Genomic DNA, 27,526 nt, shown 5'->3' with positions numbered 1-27,526 from the left:
AGCAACTGTTCGACCTATATCTGTTCTCCATTGTATGGGATTTCAAGTACCTCTATTAATCAGGACACTCTGTCCTAAAAGCTTTACTTACTTAAATGTTCTTCTTTGTTTCCCCCCTATAACCAGACATAATCTTCCAGATGGGAAAAAATCAGCCCAAGAAGAACAGAACTAATAATGTCTTTTATTATAAATATAGAACTTCTATTCAGGAAAATCACATTTATCTTTTAGGAAGACCAAACCTATGCTTAGTCACTCTCATGCTGAAAATTATATAATAATTAATTTATAATGAAATTTAAATGACAAAGAGTATTTACGTTTTACAAGTGAATTTCAGGCATCAGTAGTTGGAATGGAAAGGAGGTGGGGGGAATTCATGAATTCCCATAGTTCTTCAAAGCAGATTCTGCTTTACTTCCTATATACAAATGCTAGTACTATTCATTAGGTTGAAAATACTGGGCAAAATAAGCCCACATCAGGGGATCATTTGATTCCTTTCTTCCTCTTTTTAAAATCCATAATCTTAACAAATATTTGTGTCCTGGTTACATACACATGCGTGCACACACACACACACACAAACACTCTGGGATAAGCACTGTAGTGCACACCTAGCCCTCAAGGAACTAACAATTAGAAGCTGTAAGAAAATCCTTTTGCTTCCCTCACTGAAGGGTGCTGTGTAAGCCAGTGAATTGAGGAAGAGCAAGAGGTCACCATGTTGGATTGGGTGGCACAGTGGGTTAATCTGAATAAATTCTTAATGTTATTGTTCCAGAAGCTCAGCTAGAAGCAGAACCCAAATAAGGGAGCTGGAGTGAAGTTTGATGGGTCAATCAGAGAAGCTCCAGCTTTCTCTAGGATATTATATGTATATCCTAAAATAGGAACATGTTGAGTCCTGCCTTTATCTGTAGCCACTTATGGGTTCACCAGGGAAACTGATTATCTCAGAAAATTATGCAGAATATTCTCTTCTGTTGAAATATTTTCAGGTTTAAATGAGGGTATAGCATATATATATGTAAAGATTCCAGGACAGACAAATATAAAATTTTGAATCTTAAATTTTAATGAGAAGTAAGTGGTGACTTTTTATAAAACTTATCATAAGCATATGGCACTCATTCTTTTTTTTCCTAAAAATGTCTGAATATGTAACCATGAGTCTCTCAATATTGGCAACAATAGCTGTCCCATGCCCTGTGAGATTGCATATCAGCAGGGGAGTTTGACATTTCTTCTGTCAGCAACATATGTCCCTGTAATTAGCCCTCCCTGACCTCCTTCCATCTCCACCAAGGAAGTTAAAAAAATTATGACTAATTCAGGACAGAGCTGGGAGCCCTAGTTCCACAGCCATAGAGTTTGTTAGATCCCCTGTGTTAGTAAACCTAAAATTGAGGTTTTCATCACCTGGTTAGCCTCAGATGTTTCAGTCTAGTGGGCTTAGGTATAGCACTGACCTCATTTGGTGACCACAGGGAGGAGATGCAAGACGGTAGACAGCTTGAGGCTACTACCAACCACACAACTGGGAAAATAAATTCAAGATTCCTTAGATTAAGGAGGGCTGACTTTAGCTTTAACGTACAACTCATGATTATGTTTAGCAACTTACCAAAGGGGTTCCAGTCTCAGTATCATTTATTCCTCTTCTGAATGTCATAGTATATAGATGTAGAATTCATAATCTCTTCACTTTAGAATTAAAACAAAGGAAGATTTCATGACTGATGTGCTACATTGAATAATTGGGAATACTTTAAGATTAGTTGCTTTACCCATAAACAATGGCACAATCACCTGTTTCCTAATTCCCTTACTTATATAAATCTTTTTATTTCTCCAATAGGTTGTTCGGTTTTTACAAGGGAATTCTGCCACCCATCTTGGCTGAAACACCAAAAAGAGCAGTGAAGGTAAACATTGTATGCCTTCCCACCAACTGAAAATAGACTGTAGTAAGAACTTCAGCATCAACACATCCCACCGTAAACTATGGGACTTAATGGAAATTAAACATAAAATCCTAAAACTTCTAAAATTTTAAAAAATCTTAAATTTTTTAAATTGTAACAATTTTTATCATAATTAGACTTGGTCAGTCTCTCAAATATTGCTATATTGATTTGTGGATTTTTTTTCCAGGTAAAGGCATTCCCTTCTAATGGGGAAATTATACAAAAAGCACAGTGGTGAATGAAATTCATGTAATCAAACCACAGCAGCCACAAAAGAGCTTGGACTTTTTCTCAAGGCAATCTATAACTTTGCCTTTGGAGCAATAATTATTAAAGAAAGAGAGAGGGAGAGGAGAGGAGAGAGGCGAGGTAGAAAAGCCTTTCTCCTTAAATCAGTCTCATTTTATGAACAGAGCACACTAAAACATTATATTTCTTTGTGTATGATTCTCATATAGCACATTTATTTGGTGTGCTAACTTCATTTTTCCCCCTGGTCTCCTCTGTTAAAATTCTCTATTCTGGTTTTCACAAAATCATTACTTCCACTACACTGATTTCCATTCTTTTTTTTTTAAACATCTTTATTGGAGTATAATTGCTTTACAATGGGGTGTTAGTTTCTGCTGTATAACAAAATGAATCAGCTATACATATACATATATCCCCATATCTCCTCCCTCTTGCGTCTCCCTCCCACCCTCCCTATCCCACCCCTCTAGGTGGTCACCGAGCTGATCTCCCTGTGCTATGGGGCTTCTGCATAATCTTATAACTATGGACGTTTATGTACTACCTGCTGGTTCGGTATCTGGATAAGAACATGGAGATCTAGCAGGACCTCCGGGGAGAAAGAACTAAATCTGATTGCACTTTTATAAGTTCTTTCAGACAAAAGTCCTGATCCCAGTGGCTCTGACTGGCATTGCCCCTCCCCCCACACCACTGACATCACCAAATATGGCTTTGTCTTTCCATAATAAGGATAACATAAACTTAGACTGAAAGACTTCCTTTCCAGCTAATGACATAAAGCTTTTTTCACATACATTACTCAATTTGTATTCCCAACATTCCTGAAAGGTAAGAAAAACAGCTTATATACTTATATCAGTTAATTAAGAGGGTGACTGAGTTAAAAATTATGATTAAAAAAACCCCAACATATATACACAGACACCAAACTTTTACATCCTGTGAAAATGGTGATTTAATAGGATTTAATTCAGGTCTAGAATTCAGAAAGCAGAGCTTTAAAACATGCTTTCTCTGTAAATTCATCCTCTTCATTGCCATAGTTTTTGTGATTTTATATTATTACTTCAATACAAATTTGATTATAAGGATCTGAATCAAAAAAAAAAAAGAAAAGAAAAGGATCTGAATCGCAATAGACAATCTGGAAAAAGTTCACCAAAGTACACAAGAGGGCTGAGTTGAATTATGAAATGGCTTCACTTGATAAAAGATTGCCCAAGTAAACAAACAGAGCATAGTTCCTGTTCAAAAGGAAAGTCACTTTGTCTCCATGGAATAATATATTCATTTGTTCAGTTTTACGTGTATAAATAAAGTAAACTATAATTAGTTTTCCATGGAATATTTTTTCTTAATACTGTATGTTGGAGACAATTTAAACTTTAAGAGGATTAAGGTTTATCAATGTTGAACAGTCTTTTACAGAAGAAAAAAAAAAAAACTTGAGCTTTACAAAACTGAATTAGTCTCTACTTAAAAAAAGCAATGCTCCCTGCCAGAACAATGGTTAACAGATGAACTTTTGGGCAACTGGATATGGTGTATGTGTCCCAGACATGTTGTTTCAAGTAGATTTTACCTTAAAATTATTGAGACATATGGTAAGTACGTTGGCTTTTTAAGTATAACTTCGAGTTTAGTGTATCTTTGCCAGATGGATAGCACTAGTTTTTCAATACAATTTATGAAAGCACTCATTTTATAGATACTTTATCTTAGGATTTGTGAGGAAAATGATCATCTGATTGCAACCGTTTCATACATCATAAACTGCTTCATTGTATGTCATCGAAGTTTACTTTGAAAAAATATTTAGAGACCATAGATATATACATACACATACATATGTATATATGCTCTCTGAATATTATGTGTGTGTGTGTATATAAATAGACAATGCCTAGAAACAGATAATGTTGTTTTTTCTGTACTTTATTCTTTGAAATGAGATTCATCATTAAAATAATAAGATTCATTTATGCTAAATAAGTGAAACTTCCCCTTTCACAAATGAAGACAGAATTAGTATTGTAGTTAGCAAAAGGAAATGAAGACCTCAGAAAGAGACCAGCTGTTTACTCAGGGATGGCAGGAACAACGTGCCAGGTTCCAGGATCTAGTCTTGAGCTTCACAGGTCCAGGAACACCATTATTCCATGGTCAGATTCTCAAGGACTGCTTAATGCTAACCAAACTCATGAAAGATTATACTGATATACTGTGAAGTTTATTTGTTCACCACTGTATTTCCAGCCAAGATGAAGTCACAGGGACCAGATTTTCTCTCCTGCCTGAAACAGCAAGAACAGAAAATGAACAACATATATGAAACCACAATTTTTAAGACACTGGACATAAGACAAGGAGGGAGAGTCATACCTGAGATGGAAAACAAATGAGATGAGCCCTATGGATTGCCCCAGCTCACTGGCTTGAGAGAGTTTCCAGGGACACACGGGAGAAGTCCAGTTGACTCCCTCAACAAGTGGACTCCCTGGGTTGAGAAGGAGGTGAGAGGCCAGGGAGGGCAAGGCACCTAGAGTTTGCAGGCCATAGCACCAGAGAAGGAGAGAGCTGCACAGAGAGAGACACTAAGGTCTGCAGAGGGATGCCTCAAGTATTCAGCTGACCTGAGCACATATGAGGAAATGAGCAAGGGCTGGAAACAGCCGTCCAAAGGATTCGAGGGATCAGCGCTGGGCAGTCATATGGGGCTGGGAGCAGTGTCTGTTCCCACCAGCCAAACTGGGAGGCCTCAAAATGCACAGGGTGGTAGAGACCTTCAAGATGGCAGAAGAGTAAGACATGGAGATCACCTTCCTCCCCACAAATACATCAGAAATACATCTACATGTGGAACAACTCCTACAGAACACCTACTGAACGCTGGCAGAAGACCTCAGACTTCCCAAAAGGCAAGAAACTCCCCAAGTACCTTGGTAGGGCAAAAGAAAAAAGAAAAAACAGAGACAAAGAATAGGGATGGGACCTGCACCAGTGGGAGGGAGCTGTGAAGGAGGAAAAGTTTCCACACACTAGGAAGCCCCTTCACTGGCGGAGATGGGGAGTGGCGAGGGGGAAGCTTCGGAGCCACGGAGGAGAGCACAGCAACAGGGGAGCAGAGGGCAAAGTGGAGAGATTTCCGCACGGAGGATCAGTGCCGACCAGCACTCACCAGCCCGAGAGGCTTGTTTGCTCACCTGCCGGGGTGGTCGGGGGCTGGGAGATGAGGCTCAGGCTTCAGAGGTCAGGTCCCAGGGAGAGGACTGGGGTTGGCTGCGTAAACACGTCGTGAAGGGGGCTAGTGCGCCACAGCTAGCCATGAGGGAGTCCGGGAAAAGTCTAGACTTGCCTAAGAGGCAAGAGACCATTGTTTCAGGGTGCACGAGGAGAGAGGATTCAGAACACCACCTAAATGAGCTCCAGAGATGGGCGTGGGCTGTGGCTATCAGTGCGGACCCCAGAGACGGGCATGAGATGCTAAGGCTGCTGCTGCAGCCACCAAGAAGCCTGTGTACAAGCACAGATCACTGTCCACACCTCCCCTCCTGGGAGCCTGTGCATCCCGCCACTGCCAGGGTCCCGCGACCCAGGGACAACTTCCCCAGGAGAACACATGGCGGGCCTCAGGCTGGTGCAACGTCACGCCAGCCTCTGCCGCTGCAGGCTCGCCCCACATTCCGTACCCCTCCCTCCCCCCAGCCTGAGTGAACAAATCCCCCTAATCAGCTGCTACTTAACCCCATCCTGTCTGGGCAGGAACAGACGCCCTCAGGCGACCTACACAGAGAGGTGGGGCCAATGCAAAGCTGAACCCCAGGAGATGTGCAAATAAAGAAGAGAAAGGGAAATCTCTCCCAGCAGCCTCAGGAGCAGCAGATTAAATCTCCACAATCAACTTGATGTACCCTGCATCTGTGGAATACCTGAACAGACAACGAATCATCCCAAAATTAAGGCAGTGGACTTTGGGAGCAACGATATATATGTTTTTTCCTTTTTGTCTATTTGTGAGTGTGTATGTGTATGCTTCATTATGTGGTTCTGTCTGTATAGCTTTGCTTTTACCATTTGTCCTAGGTCCTGTCTGTCTGTGTTGTTTTTTTTGTTTTGTTTTGTTTTTTTACTATACTTTTTAGGGCTTGTTATCATTGGTGGATTTGTTTTTTGGTTTGGTTGCTCTCTTCATTCTTTCGTTTTTTTTTCTTTTTTTATTGCTTTTTAATTTTTAATAATTATTCTTTATTTTAATAACTTTATTTTATTTTATTATTTATTTTTTTTTTCTCCCTTTTCTTCTGAGACGTGTGGCTGACAGGGTCTTGGTGCTCCAGCCTGGTGTCAGGTCTGTGCCTCTGAGGTGGGGGAGCCGAGTTCAGGACATTGGTTCACCAGAGACCACCCGGCTTCACATAATATCAAACAGTGAAAGCTCTCCCAGAGATCTCCATCTCAGTGCTAAGACCCAGCTCCACTCAACGATCAGCAAGTTACAGTGCAGGACACCCTATGCCAAACAACTAGCAACACAGGAACACAACCCCACCCATTAGCAGAGAGGCTGCCTAAAATCATAATAAGGTCACAGACATCCCAAAACACACCAACGGACGCAGTCCTACCCACCAGAAAGACAAGATCCAGCCTCATCCACCAGAACACGCACTAGTCCCTGCCACCAGAAAGCCTACACAACCCACTGAACCAACCTTAGCCACTGGGGTCAGACACCAAAAACAACGGGAACTACAAACCTGCAGTCTGCAAAAAGGAGACCCCAAACACAGTGAGATAAGCAAAATGAGAAGACAGAGAGACACACAGCAGATGAAGGAGCAAGGTAAAAACCCACCAGACCAAACAAATGAAGAGGAAATAGGCAGTCTACCTGAAAAACAATTCAGAGTAATGATAGTAAAGATGATCCAAAATCTTGGAAATAGAATGGAGAAAGTACAAGAAACGTTTACCAAGGACCTAGAAGAACTAAAGAGCAAACAATCAATGATGAACAACACAATAAATGAAATTAAAAATTCTCTAGAAGGAATCAGTAGCAGAATAACTGAGGCAGAAGAAAGGGTCAGTGAAATAGTGGAAATAATTACAACAGAGCAGAATAAAGAAAAAAGAATGAAAAGAATTGAGGACAGTCTCAGAGACCTCTGGGACAACATTAAATGCACCAACATTTGAATTATATGGGTCCCACAAGAAGAAGAGAAAAAGAAAGGGACTGAGAAAATATTTGAAGAGATAATAGTTGAAAACTTCCCTATAATGGGAAAGGAAATGGTTAATCAAGTCCAGGAAATGCAGAGAGTCCCATACAGAATAAATCCAAGGAGAAACATGCCAAGACACATATTAATCAAACTATCAAAAATTAAATACAAAGGAAAAATATTAAAAGCAGCAAGGGAAAAGCAACAAATAACATACAAGAGAATCCCCATAAGGTTAACAGCTGATATTTCAGCAGAAACTCTGCAAGCCAAAAGGGTGTGGCAGGACATATTTAAAGTGATGAAAGGGAAAAACCTACAACCAAGAGTATTCTACCCAGCAAGGATCTCATTCAGATTTGACAGAGAACTTAAAACCTTTACAGACAAGCAAAAGCTAAGATAATTCAGCACCACCAAACCAGCTTTACAACAAATGCTAAAGTAACTTCTCTACACAGGACACACAAGAGAAGGAAAAGACCTACAATAAAAAAAACCCAAAACAATTAAGAAAATGGTAATAGGAACATACATATCGATAATTACCTTAAATGTAAATGGATTAAATGCTCCAACCAAAGACCTAGAGTGGCTGAATGGATACAAAAACAAGACCCATTTGATGCTGTCTACAAGAGACCCACTTCAGACCTAGGGACACATACAGACTGAAAGTGAGGGGATGGAAAAAGATATTCCATGCAAATGGAAATCGAAAGAAAGCTGGAGTAGCAATTCTCATATCAGACAAAATAGACTTTAAAATAAAGACTATTACAAGAGAGAAAGAAGGACACCACATAATGATCAAGGGATCAATCCAAGAAGAAGATATAACAATTGTAAATATTTATACACCCAACATAGGAACACCTCAATATATAAGGCAAATGCTAACAGCCATAAAAGGGGAAATCGACAGTAACACAATCATAGTAGGGGACTTTAACACCCCACTTTCACCAATGGACAGATCATCCAAAATGAAAATAAATAAGGAAACACAAGCTTTAAATGATACATTAAACAAGATGGACTTAATTGATATATATAGGACTTTCCATCCAAAAACAACAGAATACACTTTCTTCTCAAGTGCTCATGGAACATTCTCCAGGATAGATCATATCTTTGGCCATAAATTAAGCCTTGTTAAATTTCAGAAAATTGAAATTGTATCAAGTATTTTTTGTGACCACAATGCTATGAGACTAGATATCAATTACAGGAAAAAATCTGTAAAAAACACAAACACATTTAGGCTAAACAATACACTACTTTATAACCAAGAGATCACTGAAGAAATCAAAGAGGAAATCAGAAAATACCTAGAAGCAAATGACAATAAAACACAACAATCCAAAACCTATGGGATGCAGCAAAAGCAGTTCTAAGAGGGAAGTTTATAGCAATACAATCCTACCTCAAGAAACAAAAAACATCTCAGATAAACAACCTAACCTTACACCTAAAGCAGTTAAAGAAAGAAGAACAAAAACCCCAAAGTTAGCAGAAGGAAAGAAATCATACAGATCAGATCAGAAATAAATGAAAAAGAAATGAAGGAAATGATAGCAAAGATCAGTAAAGCTAAAAGCTAGTTCTTTGAGAAAATAATCAAAATTGATAAACCATTAGCCAGACTCATCAAGAAAAATCAGAGAAGACTCAAATCCGTAGAATTAGAAACGAAAAAGGAGAAATAACAACTGACACTGAAGAAATACAAAGGATCATGAGAGATTACTACAAGCAACTATATGCCAATGAAATGGACAACCTAGAAGAAATGGACACATTCTTAGAAAAGCACAACCTTCCGAGACTGAAGCATGAAGAAATAGAAAGTATAAACAGACCAATCACAAGCACTGAAATTGAAACTGTGATTTAAAAATCTTCCAGCAAACCACCCAGGACCAATTGGCTTCACAGGTGAATTCTATCAAACATTTAGAGAAGAGCTAACACCTATCCTTCTCAAACTCTTCCAAAATATAGCAGAGGGAGGAACATTCCCAAAGTCATTCTACGAGGCCACCATCACCCTGATATCAAAACCAGACGAAGATGTCACAAAGAAAGAAAACTACAGGCCAATAGCACTGATGAACATAGATGCGAAAATCCTCAACAAAATACTAGCAAACAGAATCCAAGAGCACATTTAAAGGATCACATACCACGATCAAGTGGGGTTTATCCCAGGAATGAAAGGATTCTTCAATATATGCAAATCAAGCAATGTGATAAACCATATTAACAAATTGAAGGATAAAAACCATATGATCATCTCAGTAGATGCAGAGAAAGCTTTTGACAAAATTCAACACACATTTATGATTAAAACCCTCCAGAAAGTAGGCATAGAGGGAACTTACCTCAACAAAATAAAGGCCATATATGACAAAGCCACAGCAACATCGTTCTCAATGGTGAAAAACTGAAAAAATTTCCACTAAGGTCAGGAAGAAGACAAGGTTGCCCACTCTCACCAGTATTATTCAATGTAGTTTTGGAAGTTTTAGCCACAGAATCAGAGAAGAAAAAGAAATAAAAGGAATCCAAATAGGAAAAGAAGAAGTAAAGCTGTCACTGTTTGCAGATGACATGATACTATACATAGAGAATCCTAAAGATGCTACCAGAAAACTACTAGAGCTAATCAATAAATTTGGTAAAGTAGCAGGATACAAAATTAATGCACTCTCTTACATTCCTATATACTAATGATGAAAAATCTGAAAGAGAAATTAAGGAAACGCTCCCATTCACCATTGCAAGAAAAAGAATAAAATATATAGGAAGAAACCTACCTAAGGAGACAAAAGACCTGCATGCAGAAAACTATGACACTGATGAAAGATATTAAAGATGATACAAACAGATGGAGAGATATACCATGTTCTTGGATTGGAAGAATCAACATTGTGCAAATGACTGTACTACCCAAAGCAATCTACAGGGCTTCCCTGGTGGCGCAGTGGTTGACAGTCTGCCTGCCGATGCAAGGGACATGGGTTCGTGCCCCGGTCCGGGAAGATCCCACATGCTGCAGAGCGGCTAGGCCCGTGAGCCATGGCCGCTGAGCCTGCGCGTCCGGAGCCTGTGCTCCACAACGGGAGAGGCCACAACAGTGAGAGGCCCACGTACCACAAAAAAAAAAAAAAAGCAATCTACAGATTCAATGCAATCCCTATCAAATGACCAATGGCATTTTTCACAGAACTAGAACAAAAAATTTCACAATTTCTATGGAAACACAAAAGATCCCGAATAGCCAAAGCAATCTTGAGAAAGAAAAACGGAGCTGGAGGAATCAGGCTCCCTAACTTCAGACTATACTACAAAGCTTCAGTAATCAAGACAGTATGGTACTGGCACAAAAACAGAAATATAGATCAATTGAACAGGATAGAAAGCCCAGAGATAAACCCACACACATATGGTCAACTTATTTTTGATAAAGGAGGCAAAAATATACAATGGAGAAAAGACAGCCTCTTCAATAAGTGATGCTGGGAAAACTGGACAGCTACATGTAAAAGAATGAAATTAGAACACTCCCTAACACCATACACAAAAATAAACTGAAAATGGATTAAAGACCTAAATATAAGGCTAGACACTATAAAACTCTTAGAGGGAAACTTAGGCAGAACTCTCTGTGGCATAAATCACAGCAAGATCCTTTTTGACCCCCCGCCTATAGAAATGGAAATAAAAACAAAAATAGACAAATGGGACCTAATGAAACTTAAAAGCTTTTGCACAGCAAAGGAAACCATAAACAAGACCAAAAGACAACCCTCAGAATGGGAGAAAATATTTGCAAATGAAGCAACTGACAAAGGATTAATCTCCAAAATAAACAAGCAGCTCATGCAGCTCAATATCAAAAAAGCAAACAACCCAATCCAAAAATGGGCAGAAGACCTAAATACACATTTCTCCAAAGAAGATATACTGATTTCCAAAAAACATATGAAAGAATGCTCAACATCACTAATAATTAGAGAAATTCAAATCAAAACTACAATGAGGTATCACCTCACACCAGTCGGAATGGCCGTCATGAAAAAATCTACAAGCAATAAATGCTGGAGAGAGTGTGGAGAAAAGGCAACCCTCTTGCACTCTTGGTGGGAATGTAAATTGGTACAGCCATTATGGGGAACAGTATGGAGGGTCCTTAAAAAACTAAAAATAGAACTACCATATGACCCAACAGTCCCACTACTGGGCATATACCCTGAGAAAACCATAATTCAAAAAGAGTCATGTACCACAATGTTCATTGCAGCTCTATTTACAATAACCAGGACATGGAAGCAACATAAGTGTCCATCAATAGATGAATGGGTAAAGAAGATGTGGCACATATATACAATGGAATATTACTCAGCCATAAAAAGAAATGAAATTGAGTTATTTCTAGTGAGATGGGTGGATCTAGAGTCTGTCATACAGAGTGAAGTAAGTCAGAAAGAGAAAAACAAATACCGTATGCTAATACATATATGGAATCTCAAAAAGAAAAAAAAGTTTATGAAGAATCTAGGGGCAGGACAGGGATAAAGATGCAGACATAGAGAATGGACTTGAGGACACGAGGAAGGGGAAGGGGAAGCTGGGATGAAGTGAGAGAGTGGCATCGACTTATATATACTACCAAATGTAAACTAGATAGCTAGTGGCAAGCAGCCACATAGCACAGGGAGATCAACTCAGTGCTTTGTGACCACCTGTAGGGGTGCGATAGGGAGAGTGGGAAGGAGACGCAAGAGGGAGGGGATATGGGAATTTATGTATACGTATAGCTAGTTCACTTTGTTATAAAGCAGAAACTAACACCCCATTGTAAAGCAATTATATTCCAATAAAGATGTTTAAAAAAAATTGTAATGCAAAAAAAAAGAGAAGAAATGCACAGGTATTGAGAGGGGTACCCAGAAGGTGTTTGCCTCTGTATTGCGGAATAGTTAACACTAGTCTGAGCACTGCTCAGGTCCCACTTGTTAAAAGTAAAACCCAAATGGATCAAACTGTTTCCACGTAATTTAACTGCCTCCCAGAATAGACGATCTGGGTGGTCAGTTTAGTGATCAGACTGCTTAGTGAGCGTGGATGAAAGCAAAGGGGTAAGTGCCGTCCGGAGGCCTGGGTCACCCAGGCAAACTGTACCCACCTCCCCTGCCGAAGCACAACTTGACACTTCTCCAGGGACCACACAGCCTGTCCCCAAGGTCCAGCCCCTCTTCCTGGGATAAATCCAACCAGACTACTAATTTCAAGCTTCCACTTTATAGGTTATATATAGCATATTAATTTGGATTCAAGATTTTATATTCAAGGTTCCCAAAGCCTTGACTGACTACGAATGTTTTCAAAACTCATTAGTCACACATTTGCATGACTCTAGGTAGGTAACATTATTACACGTTGACCCACCTAATTTCATCCTTAGAGTGTAACCTCATGTCTTATGTGATAGGGTACCTTTATCACATCTCTGCACTAACTAGTGTTGTGGATGAGAAATATTAATAAATATCATGAAGGGGGCTTCCCTGGTGGCACAGTGGTTGAGAGAGAGTCCGCCTGCTGATGCAGGGGACACGAATTCGAGCCCTGGTCCAGGAAGATCCCACATGCCGCGGAGCGGCTGGGCCCGTGAGCCATGGCCACTGAGCCTGCGCATCCAGAGCCTGTGCTCCGCAACGGGAGAGGCCACAACAGTGAGAGGCCCGCGTACCAGAAAAAAAAAAAAAAAAAAAGCAATATCATGAAGGAAGTAAAAGAGTAGTGCTGTATAGAAAGGAATTAAAGTAACAACTAATCTACTAGTTCTTAAGAATATAGTTGTAATATAATGTCTTCTAAGCTTTGCACATGGGAGGCATCCAGTAAATATTTGTTGAATGAATGAATATTTTTATTTAATATTGGTTTCAAACTATAATGACATTATGTTATTTCCTATTATTGAAAATTCATTTAAAAGATTTTACTATTTCATTTCTTGAGATAATATTTTATTTTATATTCAGTAAATTAGACTTTGGTTGCAAAGGTAGAAATTAAAACAAGATTTTTTAATTTTTAGTTTGAAGCACTATTTGCTTATTAGAATATGTAATATAAATTGTTCACTACTTTTCTTTAATATTTATTTATTTATTTGGTTGTGCTGGGTGTTAGTTGCAGCAGGCGGGCTCCTTAGTTGCACCTCACGGGCTCCTCAGTTGTGGCATGCAAACTCCTAGTTGTAGCATGCGTGTGGGATCTAGCTCCCGGACCAGGGATCGAACGCAGGCCCCCTGCATTGGGAGCGCGTAGTCTTATCCACTGCGCCACCAGGGGAGTCCCTGTTCGTTACTTTTGAATTTAATACATTAGCAACTTATCTCTGATCTGTGAGGCTTCTTTATTCCCAGGAACCTGAATCACTTCATCCTAGCCATTCACCAGAATCTTTCAGCCAGACTGCTGTTGAGTACCAACCAGCTGGTGGTAGTTTTTTTTAAACAGTTTTAGAGATAGGGAAATGAAAAGCCTAGAATTGCCCCAAAGTGTAGACTTGGAATTGCCTGTGAGAATTGCTTAGAGTGACAGGTCAAGTCTATGTCCCACACTTCTCCTTTGAGATCTCAGTTTGTTCCTTAATTCTATGTCATGACAGAAAGTCATGGAAGGAAAAAAAAATGCATCCTCACACTGGAAAGGAACAAGGTAGTGAGGGATTCTGTGAGGTCCATCATCTCCCAGAACTTTCCCGAACCCACATAGACCCCTTAGAGCAGTGTTTCCAAAGTATGGGTCATGACCTGTGAGTCCTGAAATCAATTTGATGGGTCACTAGATGTAGTGGTTCACCAGAAAATTTTTTGATGAAATAGAGTAGAAACAGAATGCATTACACATAGTGAAGAGCTAAACATTGTTTTACAGCAATGTTTTGTTTCAGTTATAAATATGAGTGCGTACTACATGTGCATGTGCGCCTGTGCTGGGTAAATAGATTATGGTAAATATGGTAAATAGTAGATTGTGGTCAGAAAAGTTTGAAATCTTCTGCCTTAAGGGACTCAGCTTCCGAGGTCAGGGAAGGCAGGAAGACCTCAGCAGAAAGAAAACTCTAGCACAGAGAACCTCTTCCCAAACCACTAAAAATCATGGCTCAGCAGTGAGCAGTACAGTGTAGTGTAGTGGTTAAGAGCATACCCAGGCTTTGGAGTTAGACTTAGGGAGAAATCTCAATCCTTCCATTCATTAGCTGCAGGACAGGTATCTACAAGTGGGAATCATGGTTGTACTCTAACCTGTTACCTGGTGATGTATGGATTAAATGCAGTAGCACATCCAAAGGCCTTAGCATGTTTCCTAGACCACAGCAAGCTCTCACGAATGATACATGTACATGAGGGATCAATGGTTCCTTTAGTATCCAAAGTGAAGAAAGGAAATGGAAACTAAGATTTTCTGAAAGTCTCCTATGTGCCAGGAATGTCAAGAAATCTTACTCAAGTTCTCTTATTTAAGGACTACTCTAGAAGTTTTGTGTTCTTCAGGGTTAGAAAGGTTAAGCTATGCCTCCATAGCTAAGTCAGGATTCAAACCTAGGGCTGCTTGTGTCAAAATCCACACAGGGTGATTATAAAAGAATAATTACGATGATGACCATGAAAAGGAAGAAAAAATAAATTATTTTTTAAACCCAAGATCGTAACCCTTTTCCTTTTAATCGTTTCTAGTGCATCTCTCATCAAACGTGTTGTGGCTCCTGGTGGTACTATTTGAACACTAGGATAGTTTCAGGGTTATCACCAACCACTGGAATGTTAGACCAAGAAGGCAGGGGTTTCTCTTTGTTTACTGCTGCATCCCCAGTGCATAGAACCAATAAATATTTGTTGAATGAGTGAATGAATGAATTCCTGTTCTACAGAAATCTACATCCATAGTTGGTCTAAAGGAACATAGCACAAAAATAGTTCCTGAGTCTTCAAGAGAATCAATCTATCTGGTGATGCAATGACTCTGGAACTGCCCAAAGACTCATGAGAGCCATGTTTACATGGAACTACCTCTTTCTAACAACAGAATATTATTTGGCTCTCAAATCTATATTTATTTCTTGCCCCATAGTACTGGGTTATAAAGTAATAGAGTAGAAGACATATAAGACCATAAAATACCCAGGCCATTTCTAAGGTCTTGAGAATCAGACCCCAGCAGGACCTAAGAGTGTGTTTTATCAGTGATGTTGGTAGCTACCTAACAGAGTACCCCAGGAGCAAACCATCATGTTCAAGCAGATCGTTGTCCAAAATGTATAATATAGAAAGAGAGGAGAAAACTTTATTTGGAACATATTATACAAAGTGATTGATTAGATTTGCCTCCATTGAAATCCATTTACAGAGAAAATTATATTAAACATCATCTACTGAAGGAACCAACAAAATCTTCATCATCATCAGATTTTTAAGGGAGGAATAAGCAGCTCTCTTTCTTCACTGAGGTTGAGGACAGTCTTACTTTCAGGCAGGGGATGGACTAGATGTCCTTGTTGGGTCCTTCCCTAGTTTATCATGGCATCTTCATCATCACTGAGTGTTTAGAAATCCCATAGAACAGTAGAGATACACAGCAGTATAAATGCGAGTTAAAGCTGAGAAGTGTACGTCTTTTACAAATGGGTTAGAAAATTGGGCATTCACTGGGAAAGCAGGCCATAGAGAAAACATAGGAGACCAAAGATTTCAGGTCTCTATGCCTATAATTTTGAATCGCTGCCATAAAAAAGGAGTCTATTGATGTCTGGGGAAACTGAAAATGGTCATGGTAAATGGAAGCTGTATGGTTCATTTACTGCTATAAAGGATTCCATCAGCTCTTCCGTAGGTTATTATAGCTGCATTTGAAAATGTGAATGTTCAAGTAAGATTCAATAGCAACTACCCAAGACTGGATTAAAAACTGTGTTTGATGGTTTATCATTTTTTAGAATGCTGGTGAATATAATGATTTACTAAAGAAATTTGAGTCAATTAAAAGGTTTGTTGCAGGAAATTGTTATAAATCTCTGGGTTTGGTTTTGTTTCACAGTTTTTCACCTTTGAGCAGTACAAGAAATTGCTAGGATATGTGTCACTGTCACCAGCATTGGTAAGTGAGAGTATTTATTATACTTAAGTGTGTGTGTTATTTCATACAGCAAAATCTGGAAACAAAAACCCTTTTGATTCCCCAGGCTCAGCTACTAAAATATGAATTGGAGTTATTCAATGTTCAGCTACTTGTTGAAAGCCATCTTCCTAATAACTCACAATTTGGCCATTTTATAGCTCCCAGTGATTAATTTATGATAATAATGATATGTGTGGAAAGGCCCATATGAGATATGGTCAAGAATATAAAGAGTACATTTGTCAAAGACTCTTTTGAAGCCAAAACATGCGTATGTTTACATACATACTGCACATATCTATTTATGTGAAAGTCACTGTACCTAAAATTATTTCCTAACAGGTCACTTTTGCAGCTTTTGCTCAAGCTGTATTAAGTATAGGACCTCAGGTCACTCTGTGGTCAGATGCAGGCTGAGGGGCCTTTTATAGTTGGGGAGAACAGTGATCTTACGATGATACATCTCAACTATTACATGAAAGTCATTTGGTGATTTGAACATTTGCCGATGCCACTCCTTTCCTTCTTCGTGATTTCGCTGCTTTTCACAAAACAAGTTAAATAATATTGACCAAATAGGTTCTATCAATATGCGTGCAGCGAGAGCCCCAGAGAGAGCCAATGCACTAATTTCTCCCCCAAACCTGCAAAGCAAAACAAAACAAAACTAAACTAAATCTGTATTGGCCCTCCAATTGGCAATGTGCCTTCCAACGTCCAGGAAAATCCCCCAGTTTACCTGCTGGAATGCACCTTAGAACTCAGCCAGAGGGGCAGAGTTCTGAGCTTCAACTCTTTCATTACTTTATTTCTAAAGATTCATTAAGAAGAAGTAGCTGCTATTTAAAAAATCATACATACTCCCTTTCTAGGAAGGATCCAATTAAGAAACCTAATAGTGTCACTTTGTTTTGTGACAAAGAAACCTCTGGTCCAGCCTCCTGCTGGGGGGCTGTGAAGCGGCCTCTCATGGAAGGAGAAGTGGTAGCACGAGTCCTGAAATTAGCTGAGACTTTTTTTTAATTCCTCAGTGTCTTCCCTGACTGTCTCCCTTTACTTTGAAAACATCTTGTTAAAAAGAGGATTAGGGCTTCCCTGGTGGCGCAGTGGTTGAGAGTCCGCCTGCCGATGCAGGGGACACAGGTTCGTGCCCCGGTCCGGGAGGATCCCACATGCTGCAGAGCGGCTGGGCCCGTGAGCCATGGCCGCTGAGCCTGCGCGTCCGGAGCCTGTGCTCCGCAGCGGGAGAGGCCACAACAGTGAGAGGCCCGCGTACCGCAAAAAAAAAAAAAAAAAGGATTAAAAACTTCCTAGCAGGGCTTCCCCGGTGGCGCACTGGTTAAGAATCCGCCTGCCAATGCAGGGGACACGGGTTCAAGCCCTGGTCCGGGAAGATCCCGCATGCTGCGGAGCAACTAAGCATGTGCGCCACAACTACTGAGCCTATGCTCTAGAGCCTGCGAGCCACAACTACTGAAGCCCGCGCACCTAGAGCCCATGCTCTGCAGCAAGAGAAGCCACCACAATGAGAAGCCTGTGCACTGCAATGAAGAGTAGCCCATCTCTGCAACTAGAGAAATCCCGCGCGTAGCAACGGAGACCCAATGCAGCCAAAAATAAAAAAAACAAATTAAAGAAAAGAAGAAGCCAATTCTAAAAAAAAAAAAAAAAAAAAAACTTCCTAGCAAAGGACAGTAAAATACAGTTTCCAGAGGGCCGTGGCTGATCCTGTGTCAAGCATTGGTACCATGTGAGAGACTGCACTTCTGTCTTGAGAATTCAAACAGAAAAGCATTTGGCTACTTCAGTTCCTCTCACCGAATTCATGCAAACTGTATAGTTTTTCTCTTTTCTTGAACTCATTTATTACAGTTTCTTTTTGATACAGCTAGACACTTAAACAGCCATTAAATGTCCCCTGGTGCTCTCACGTGAAAAGCCTGGGAGGCTGGGGACCCAACAGTTACCGCTGGTCTCTGGAACAATCTGAGTAACATGATCTGCTGATAGCTGATCAATTCTTTTGACAAGGGACTGCTGAACACTAGTTCTGACAGCAAATGTAGCTGAGTTTTATAGAAGAACAAAAAAGTGAATTACTTGGAAGATTGCATATAGTAATAAAAACTTGAACATCTGGATTTTAGCTTTTTCAGTCAGAAGAGTTTGGGACTAGTATTTTTTTTTTCTGCCTTTGGATTCCATGATGGAAGTCTGAGGTAAATGAATAAAATATTTTGTCTGTTACCCTATACAAATATGTTTAAAATTGTAATAAAGGGGCATGAAAGGAAAGCATCATTAGTTATTCCCTGTCTCCTAGAATCTGTATACAATCCCATTTTCCTCGTCGTGCAACAGTTACAATGGTTTTGTACAGCACTTTACAAAAGGCCTTCACACATTATTTTGACCCTCATAATAACCTTATTAAATCAAAGATTAGATATTGTTGTCTCCATTTTACAGATGAGAAAACAGTGGCTTATAAAAGATACAGTGATTTTTTTTCATGCAAAGGGATTTTATTTTAAATATAGCAGTGTGTACATGTCAATCCCAAACTCCCAATCTATCCCCCTCCCCTAACCTCCCCCCCCATAACCATAAATTCGTTCTCTAAGTCTGTGAGTCTGTTTTGTAAATAAGTTCATTTGTATCATTTTTTTAAGATTCTGTGTGTAAGTGATATCATATGATATTTGTCTTTCTCTGTCTGACTTACTTCACTTAGTATGATAGTCTCCATGTCCATCCATGTTGCTACAAATGACATTATTTCATTCTTTTTAATATCTGAGTAACATTCCATTGAATATATGTACCACATCTTCTTTAAAAGACTCAGTGATTTAAACACAGAGCTGCAGCTAACACACATGGCGTTTATGTGTGGATTATGAAAAGGTGCCCCTTTCTCCTGACTGATGCCTTTCTGGCTTGGCAAGTAGGGTGAAGGCTGATTTCAGCCTCCACATGCACCTTTGTGCCCAAACTACTGTACATGGCATCTCTGGTCACACAGCCAATAAAGTGGCAAAACCAGAACCTAAACCCAGACCTCCTGGCTCTGGATCCTGCCCTGGTTCCACATTGCCTCCCCTTCTAAGGTTATAGAACATTCATTTCTCCCTTTTCTCTTTTAGTCTCCTACTCTGAATAAATTAGAGACTCCGAATAAGAGCTTCTCTTCTTTACTCTTCATTGACTTTTTTCCCCCCTAGTTGTATACAGTATTACCTCTTCCCCTGGAATTAGAGCTTCAGCACCAAGGAATTATTTTTTTCAGCATCTGTTTTGAAGGTTTGAGGCTTTGTTTCATTTTGTTTTCCTGCTGTGTGTGTTTGTGTGTGTGTGTGTGTGTGTGTGTGTGTTTTAATAGTTGTGGGTTTTGTTTTGTTTTGTTTTGTTTGTGGTACGCGGGCCTCTCACTGTTGTGGCCTCTCCCGTTGCGGAGCACAAGCTCCGGACGCGCAGGCTCAGTGTCCATGGCTCACGGGCCTAGCCGCTCCGCGGCATGTGGGATCTTCCCGGACCGGGGCACGAACCCGTGTCCCCTGCATCGGCGGGCGGACTCTCAACCACTGCATCACCAGGGAAGCCCTGTGGTTATTTTTGATTCAAAGTTTCTGAAAATCCTTTAAGCATTCTACTCAGTGGAAAATTCTAGAAAATTGTTCTTTCCTACTGCAGAAGTTCTTAACAGATAACAAATAAGAACCTGATACACAGCCACCTTCTGATAAATGTGCTAGATTTTATCTGAGCCCTTCAAGACAACCTGTTTATCTCTGACCTCAACTTTTATTCCTCAGCTTCTAGCTCTAGAAGAATAGGGCAATTATCAGTTTAAAAAGACAGATAAAGGATTAATTTTAAACTGTTTTTTTTGTTTCTTAATTTCCTAGAATAATGACTCTTAAGAATATGGCTATACATTTAAATATTTTTGGCTATACTGTTTGGTTACCTGAAATTTAGCTTTTTTTTTTTTTTTTTTTTTTTGCAGTACGCGGGCCTCTCACTGTTGTGGCCTCTCCCGCCGCGGAGCACAGGCTCCGGACGTGCAGGCCCAGCAGCCATGGCCCACGGGCCCAGCCGCTCCGCGGCACGCGGGATCCTCCCGGACCGGGGCACGAACCCGTGTCCCCTGCATCGGCAGGCGGACTCTCAACGACTGTGCCACCAGGGAAGCCCCTGAAATTTAGCTTTTTATAAGCATTTTATTTGTGGTTCTCCTCCTTGAATTTCTTATATGCTCAATAAATGTATTTAAGTAGATGTTTAAAAATGAAGCTCTCCTTTTTTGAGTCAAACTCTCTTTTAGTTGTTACATGTGCAGATGTTTTAGTATCCACCTTAAATAAGTAAAACAACCTTTCTTTTCATTAAAGGACAAAGTCATTGTTGATGGGGCTTTGACATTTTATTTTGAATTGTTAGGATGTGGTTTGTGGCTTCTGTAATTTCTTCTTCATGAATTGTCAGCATCTAATCAAGATCTAAAGCTGTTTAGTAATGGTATATGGTGCATTTATGTGAGTTTCTCCATTCTCATTATAACATTCAGCTGCATAGTGTAATGAGTAGGATGTTTAACCCCATACACATGATGACTCGTTTTAAAGTATTGATTGACTTAATTTTTCTAGACCTTTATCATTGCTGGATTGGGATCTGGACTAACAGAAGCCATTGTGGTCAACCCTTTTGAGGTAGTAAAAGTTGGCTTGCAAGCCAATCGGAACAAATTTGCAGAGGTAATCATTTAATGTTTTCCTGTTGTTGATGGAATATAAAAATTATTTTTCAGAATATAACGTCAAATTATGAACCCAGCCCATAGCCACTTGTTAAAGCCATAGTAACTTATTGTTAAGGAAGTAGCATAAGAAAAAGTCAAATTTCTTCCACAAGGAAAGCGTTAACAAAAATGCACTAAAGTCTGATGGACACCATAAAGCAACCATACTCCAATAAAAATTAATTTTAAAAAAAGTCTAATAGACAAACACATGTTTAGACATTTTTATTTTAGAGTTGTAATGTAATCTATAATGACTTGTTTGGAAATGTTTTCTGTACTTTTGGCAGAACTTCTATTTCACATTTTACTAGAATAGACTATAGCAAAAACCACTAGGATGATAATATTGCTGTGCTTTTAAAAAAAAAATTATGAAGTCATTTGTAAAATTACCTTACACTTTCCCTGACTCCACACACTGCCCTCCCCCAAAGATTCTGATAATCTGTCATGCTTGTCTTTTGGTTAAATCTGAATGAGCATACTACTAAACCTGTGTAGACATCACCACTTGGACAATGATGGGTCTTGACATTTAGTCACTGGTACATGATGTTCCATGAAGACAGCTTGCCTTGGTCTGTGCTGCCTTCACTTCCTTGAAGTTGCCGAATAATTCCCTTTAAACCACCAAGTCCAACTGTTCTTGTTTTATTCTTTTGGGTGCCAAGCCCAAGGTACGGAAAAAATAAGGGGATTGGCAGTCCAGGTCCTTTCTTAGCATTTGAATTTGCTTCCACAACTGGGTAGCACATGGTATAAATTGGTTTGGAGTATCTGCTGACCTGAATTTCTCCATAGAAAAGTTCCCCTGCCTACTTCTTAAGCATCTGCTAATGGGTGGAGACCCCCCTCACTCCTACCCCACTTCCTGCCTGCTGCTACTGCCTGAGAGCTCCCTGGCAGCTTCTTGAGCAGGGGTGTGGGAACAGAGAAGGGGCCTCTACTCACCTGTAACTGCCAAGAGCTGCGGAGGACAGGGTTGGGCTGCTACAGCAGATGGTATCTACTCAGAGGACGTCAATCCTAATTAAGGAAGATTTTTTTGTTTTAAGTTTCAAAAGATTGTCTTAATTGCAGAGATATATAGCACTTCAGAAAAGGTTGAAAATTCCTGTATTGCTCTAGTCTCTGTTTCTGTTTTGCTTTTTCTCTATTCTTCCTTGAATGATGGGTAAAGATGGCAAGGACCAGGAAGAAATAAAAAGAAACACTTTTCAAATGTCCTGTCAATATGGAGCATTAAAGACAGCCCCCATGGAATCTGCTCAAGGAAAATTTGGCTGGGAGAATTACCAGCTAGAAGAAAACTTGGGGCTCCCAATTCAGTGTCCCATTTTTACCCATTGGGAAGCTTGTCTCGGGGCAGCAAGGAGTGAGCAAAAGAATACACAGGCCTTCGAACTGCAGTCCTTTATCAAGACAGCATGTAAGCAGAGGAACACAAATGGGACAGAGCACCAAGAAGCACTCACAGGAATGAAAAGAACCAAGTATCACAGCAGCCCTGCTCATGCCTGATGTTCTTTTTCTCTCCTCTGCCCTCAGGGAGGTTCTACACTGAGGCCACGTAAGAGCGGCTAATGTTTTGCACATGCTGAGGCCTTGCTAGAACATGGTAAACACCCTTCCAGCCCAACACAAGAATGCTACATGTGCACGTGCTCCTAGTTCATTGACACGAGTGTGGTCTGTGTAAATAGTTTATGTATATACAGCCATTTTTCTAAGTGGGGGAGGATGGGGAACTTGTTTGAGGTCGTTTCTTTTGCAGAATCCACTGAACTGGATTCATCGTCAGATATTTACTTAGACAAAATAAAATCTATTAGGTACCCTATAAAATATTTGTCATATTTCTTCAACTAGTCAGAACTTGGTAAAACAGAGATCACATAGGTCACACATGTCAGCATTTTGTTTCCAGCAACTATCAGGATTCAGTAGCTGATCAGAGGTGGCACGTTATTGGTCAAAGGTGCCGATACTGATCAAACTGAAAAGGAGTTAGTGCATAGTCAGTCACCCAACATAAGGTCATGGGACTATGCCTATTGCAAAAAAAAATCTGAGTGAAAGGAATGACGTGATAAGAATAGCAAATTTCACACTGACAAAGGATTAATCTCCAAAATATACAAGCAGCTCATGCAGCTCAATATCAAAAAAACAAACAACCCAATCCAAAAATGGGCAGAAGACCTAAATAGACATTTCTCCAAAGAAGATATACAGATTGCCAACAAACACATGAAAGGATGCTCAACATCACTAATCATTAGAGAAATGCAAATCAAAACCACAATGAGGTATCACCTCACACCAGTAAGAATGGCCATCATCAAAAAATCTACAAACAGTAAATGCTGGAGAGGGTGTGGAGAAAAAGGAACCCTCTTGCACTGTTGGTGGGAATGTAAATTGATATAGCCACTATGGAGAACAGTATGGAGGTTCCTCAAAAAACTAAAATTAGAACTACCATATGACCCAGCAATCCCACTACTGGGTGTATACCCTGAAAATACCCTGAAAAATAATTCAAAAAGAGTCATGTGCCACAATGTTCATTGCAGCTCTATTTACAATAACCAGGACATGGAAGCAACCTAAGTGTCCATCAGCAGATGAAAGGATAAAGAAGATGTGGCACATATATACAATGGAATATTACTCAGCCATAAAAAGAAATGAAATTGAGTTATTTGTAGTGAGGTGGATGGACCTAGAGACTGTCATACGGAGTGAAGTAAGTCAGAAAGAGAAAAACAAATACCATATGCTAACACATATATATGGAATCTAAAAAAAAAAATGTTTCTGAAGAACCTAGGGGCAGGACATGAATAAAGACACAGACAGAGAATGGACTTGAGGACATGGGGAGGGGGAAGGGTAAGCTGGGACAAAGTAAGAGAGTGGCATGGACATATATACACTACCAAACGTAAAATAGATAGCTAGTGGGAAGCAACTGCGTAGCACAGGGAGATCAGCTTTGTGACCACCTAGAGGGGTGGGATAGGGAGGGTGGGAGGGAGACGCAAGGGGGAGGAGATATGGGGATATATGTATATGTATAGCTGATTCACTTTGTTATAAAGCAGAAACTAACACACCACTGTAAAGAAATTATACTCCAATAAAGATGTTTAAAAAAGAAAAAAAGAATAGCAAATTTCAGATCTAGACATTTTAAAAAACCTACCAGTCATTTGGGGCAAGTGCAGCTGTTTTCTTTTGTCGAGGACTCATTAACTCCAAAGCCTTAGTCTATTGACTAGCACGTCCTTTTATCCAACAAGTGATACCCTTTTGTTAATCTGTACCTGTGTTGAATTAATCCAAAACAATGTTAGGTGCGCTCACTTCAGCATCTATATGGCGAAGAATAATTATTACTTTCTTCACTCTGAGGCTTTGTAGGTTGTCAAGAACTATGGGGGGTGGTGCGGGGAGAGGAAGAGGAAGAGAAAGGGAGGAAGAAAGGAATTAATTTTTTTTTTTAGGAATTAATTTAATGCCTAAAGCATTTAAAGATTATGCTTCCTTTTTTAAGAAAAAAAGTTTTAATTCTGGTATAAAGTTTTAATTATGTATAGATAATGCATATTTATGTTAGGAGACACCAAAAAACTACATATTTCTGTATGTACATATAAGTGTACAGATGTACTAAAAATGATCTAGACTCTCAAGCAGTGCTGTCCAAAAATAGAAATATAACATGTGCCACCTAAATGTAAAAAGGTAAAAAGAAACAGATGAAATTAAATTATATATTATTTAACCCAGTATATCCAAAATATTATCATTTCAAAATGTAATCAATAAACAAATCATATGAGATATTTTACACTCTTTTTTCATACTGGATATTCAAATCTAGTGTGTATTTTATGCTTATAAGCACGTTCCAGTTTAAACTAGGACATTTCAAGCACTCAGTAGCCTCATGTCGATGGTGATGTCCTTAGAAGACAGTGCAGGTCTGGAGGAATTCATACAAACTTCTCACTGTGGCTGCCTCTAGAAAGGAGACTGGAAGGGGGGAGAGGAAGATAAGAGTTTAAGGGAAGAGCTTGGTGCATTTGAATGTTTAACATGAGAATGTATCCAGTATTATCTGTGAACATTTACATTAGAAGGTAACACTTGCTCACTATAGAAAATTTAGAAAATACAGAACCGTATAAAGAAAAGTAAGTAATCCAAAAGAAATGTTCTAATGGCTCTGCCGGGTCAAACCCACTTCAGGGAGAATCTTCTCAGCTAATTCAGGTGGGAATGACTTGCTGACCCATCTTAGGACTCAACCTTGTGTAATTCCGGTTCTAGTACTTCATTTATAGTAGCAGGAACCCCCATTTTTTCCTGCTCTATAATTTCTTAAAGAGCTTAAACCTTATGTGCAAATTATCAAAGAACATATATAAACAAAGCTGTCTAGAACAGAAAGGCAATTGGTTTGGGGAGCAAAAACCCATAAGAGTTTGCGGAGAGATATACCCATCAAGCTCTTTACCATTTCCTAACAGTATGGCCTTGAACAAGTTACTTGCAGTTCCCTCTGTGGTAAAATGATGGTGATCAGTCCAACTACATTACAACAAGGTATTTCTATAAGGAGATAGAAACACAAGCCCCACAGGGCCATCTAAGTTACTGACTTTGTGACAGCCCCCTGCTTCCTACTCTGACCATAGCCCAGTTTCCTCTTTTGTTAGGGAAAGATAATAGTAATGGCCACATCAAATGGTGTAATAGGGTTAGTTGAGACATGCATATAAAGCTGTCAATACAGTCTGTCATGTAGTGGTGGTTTAATAAGTGTTAGTAGTTATTATTACGACGGGCTTTTTATGAGAATTTAAAAGTGATAGTATACCCAAAGGTCTTAACACAGAGCCTGTGACATGATAGGCACTCAACCAATGGTAACTATTTCTAGATGCAAATTGATCTTATAAATCCTTAAGGTTGACTAGAGACAGATCTATCTTGAGATATTGCTGCAATGAACAGTCACACCTGACTCCCAGTTGTGGGCTCAAAAACAGCTTACTGAACAATGGTTCACCTTAGGTCGTTCCCAACTGCCAATGCAATCCATTCAGCCTGAATTCTTAATCAGGGCTTAAGGGCTGGCAGCCTAGTTACAGTGCCTATTGACAAGATCTTTAAACTTAGATGCAGGTCTGTTATCATAAACAATAGTAGTTGGGTACCTGTTTGCTATAAATAACTTGCATATAGCAGCAGAAGTTCAAGAGGAAGCTAAAAACATTTGAAGCCACTTTGGAAAGAGTTCTACCACAATCAAGATATTCTTCCTCCAGAATAGTCATGTAAATTGAACGTGGATTCTTGATCAAGCCTTCGGGGCCACTTCACCTGGAGGCTGTGAACTAAGCTCATTTTCAGCCTTTTCAGTCAATTACAGCTTCCAGCTGTGGTGAAACGCTAAATAGATGGGCTGCATGCAGAATGGCCAGATGGCTTAACAACACCTTTATGAAAAGCAGAGCAGTTTCCCCAGAGGCTTATTTTGCAGGGAGATAACTCTTGCTGCTCTGCCAATAGTATGAGTTTCTCAGGCCACAGGTCTGTGGCTCAGCCTTTCTACCTTCCTGCCTTAGATTTGAACCACCACGGATTCATACACAGTAATTGTGGATTTTCCTATTTCGTCAGCCTGAGGAGGTAAGTCTGCGTGGTCCTTTAAACATGAAAATTTCCCAAGAAGTTATGGGAAGTATGTAGTGGAAGTTATGGGAAGTTATGTAGTGGAAGACAGCCTAGGGTAACAGTAGTCAATATGACTCTTAAGGGGCTTCCCTGGTGGTGCAGTGGTTGAGAGTCCGCCTGCCGATGCAGGGGACACGGGTTCGTGCCCCAGTCCGGGAAGATCCCACATGCCGCGGAGCGGCTGGGCCCGTGAGCCATGGCTGCTGAGCCTGCACGTCCGGAGCCTGTGCTCCGCAACGGGAGAGGCCACAACAGTGAGAGGCCCGCGTACCGCAAAAAAAAAAAAAAAAAAAAAAAAAAGACTCTTAATATTACACTTA

The 27,526-nt window shown here is 39.8% G+C and overlaps 1 protein-coding gene across 4 annotated transcripts in view; it reads left to right on the top strand.

Moving 5' to 3' along the window:
• The window catches only part of SLC25A21 (solute carrier family 25 member 21), a 501,423-nt gene that overhangs the window by 424,795 nt on the left and 49,102 nt on the right, over nt 1–27,526 (top strand). Inside the window, exons 4-6 of one of the 4 annotated variants that reach the window (XM_082618617.1) lie at nt 1,865–1,931; nt 16,571–16,630; nt 21,304–21,411. In XM_082618617.1, coding sequence (XP_082474743.1) covers nt 1,865–1,931; nt 16,571–16,630; nt 21,304–21,411 — 235 coding nt within the window. The remainder of the gene's footprint in view (nt 1–1,864; nt 1,932–16,570; nt 16,631–21,303; nt 21,412–27,526) is intronic. The other 3 variants (XM_082618618.1, XM_082618619.1, XM_082618620.1) reach the window with 3 other exon arrangements.

The sequence above is a fragment of the Mesoplodon mirus genome (assembly GCF_964341445.2).
Source record: "Mesoplodon mirus genome assembly, chromosome: 4".
Classification (NCBI taxonomy): Eukaryota; Metazoa; Chordata; class Mammalia; order Artiodactyla; family Ziphiidae; genus Mesoplodon; species Mesoplodon mirus.
Note: the sequence above shows the minus strand (reverse complement) of the source record. Positions and strands in the feature narration are given on the sequence as shown.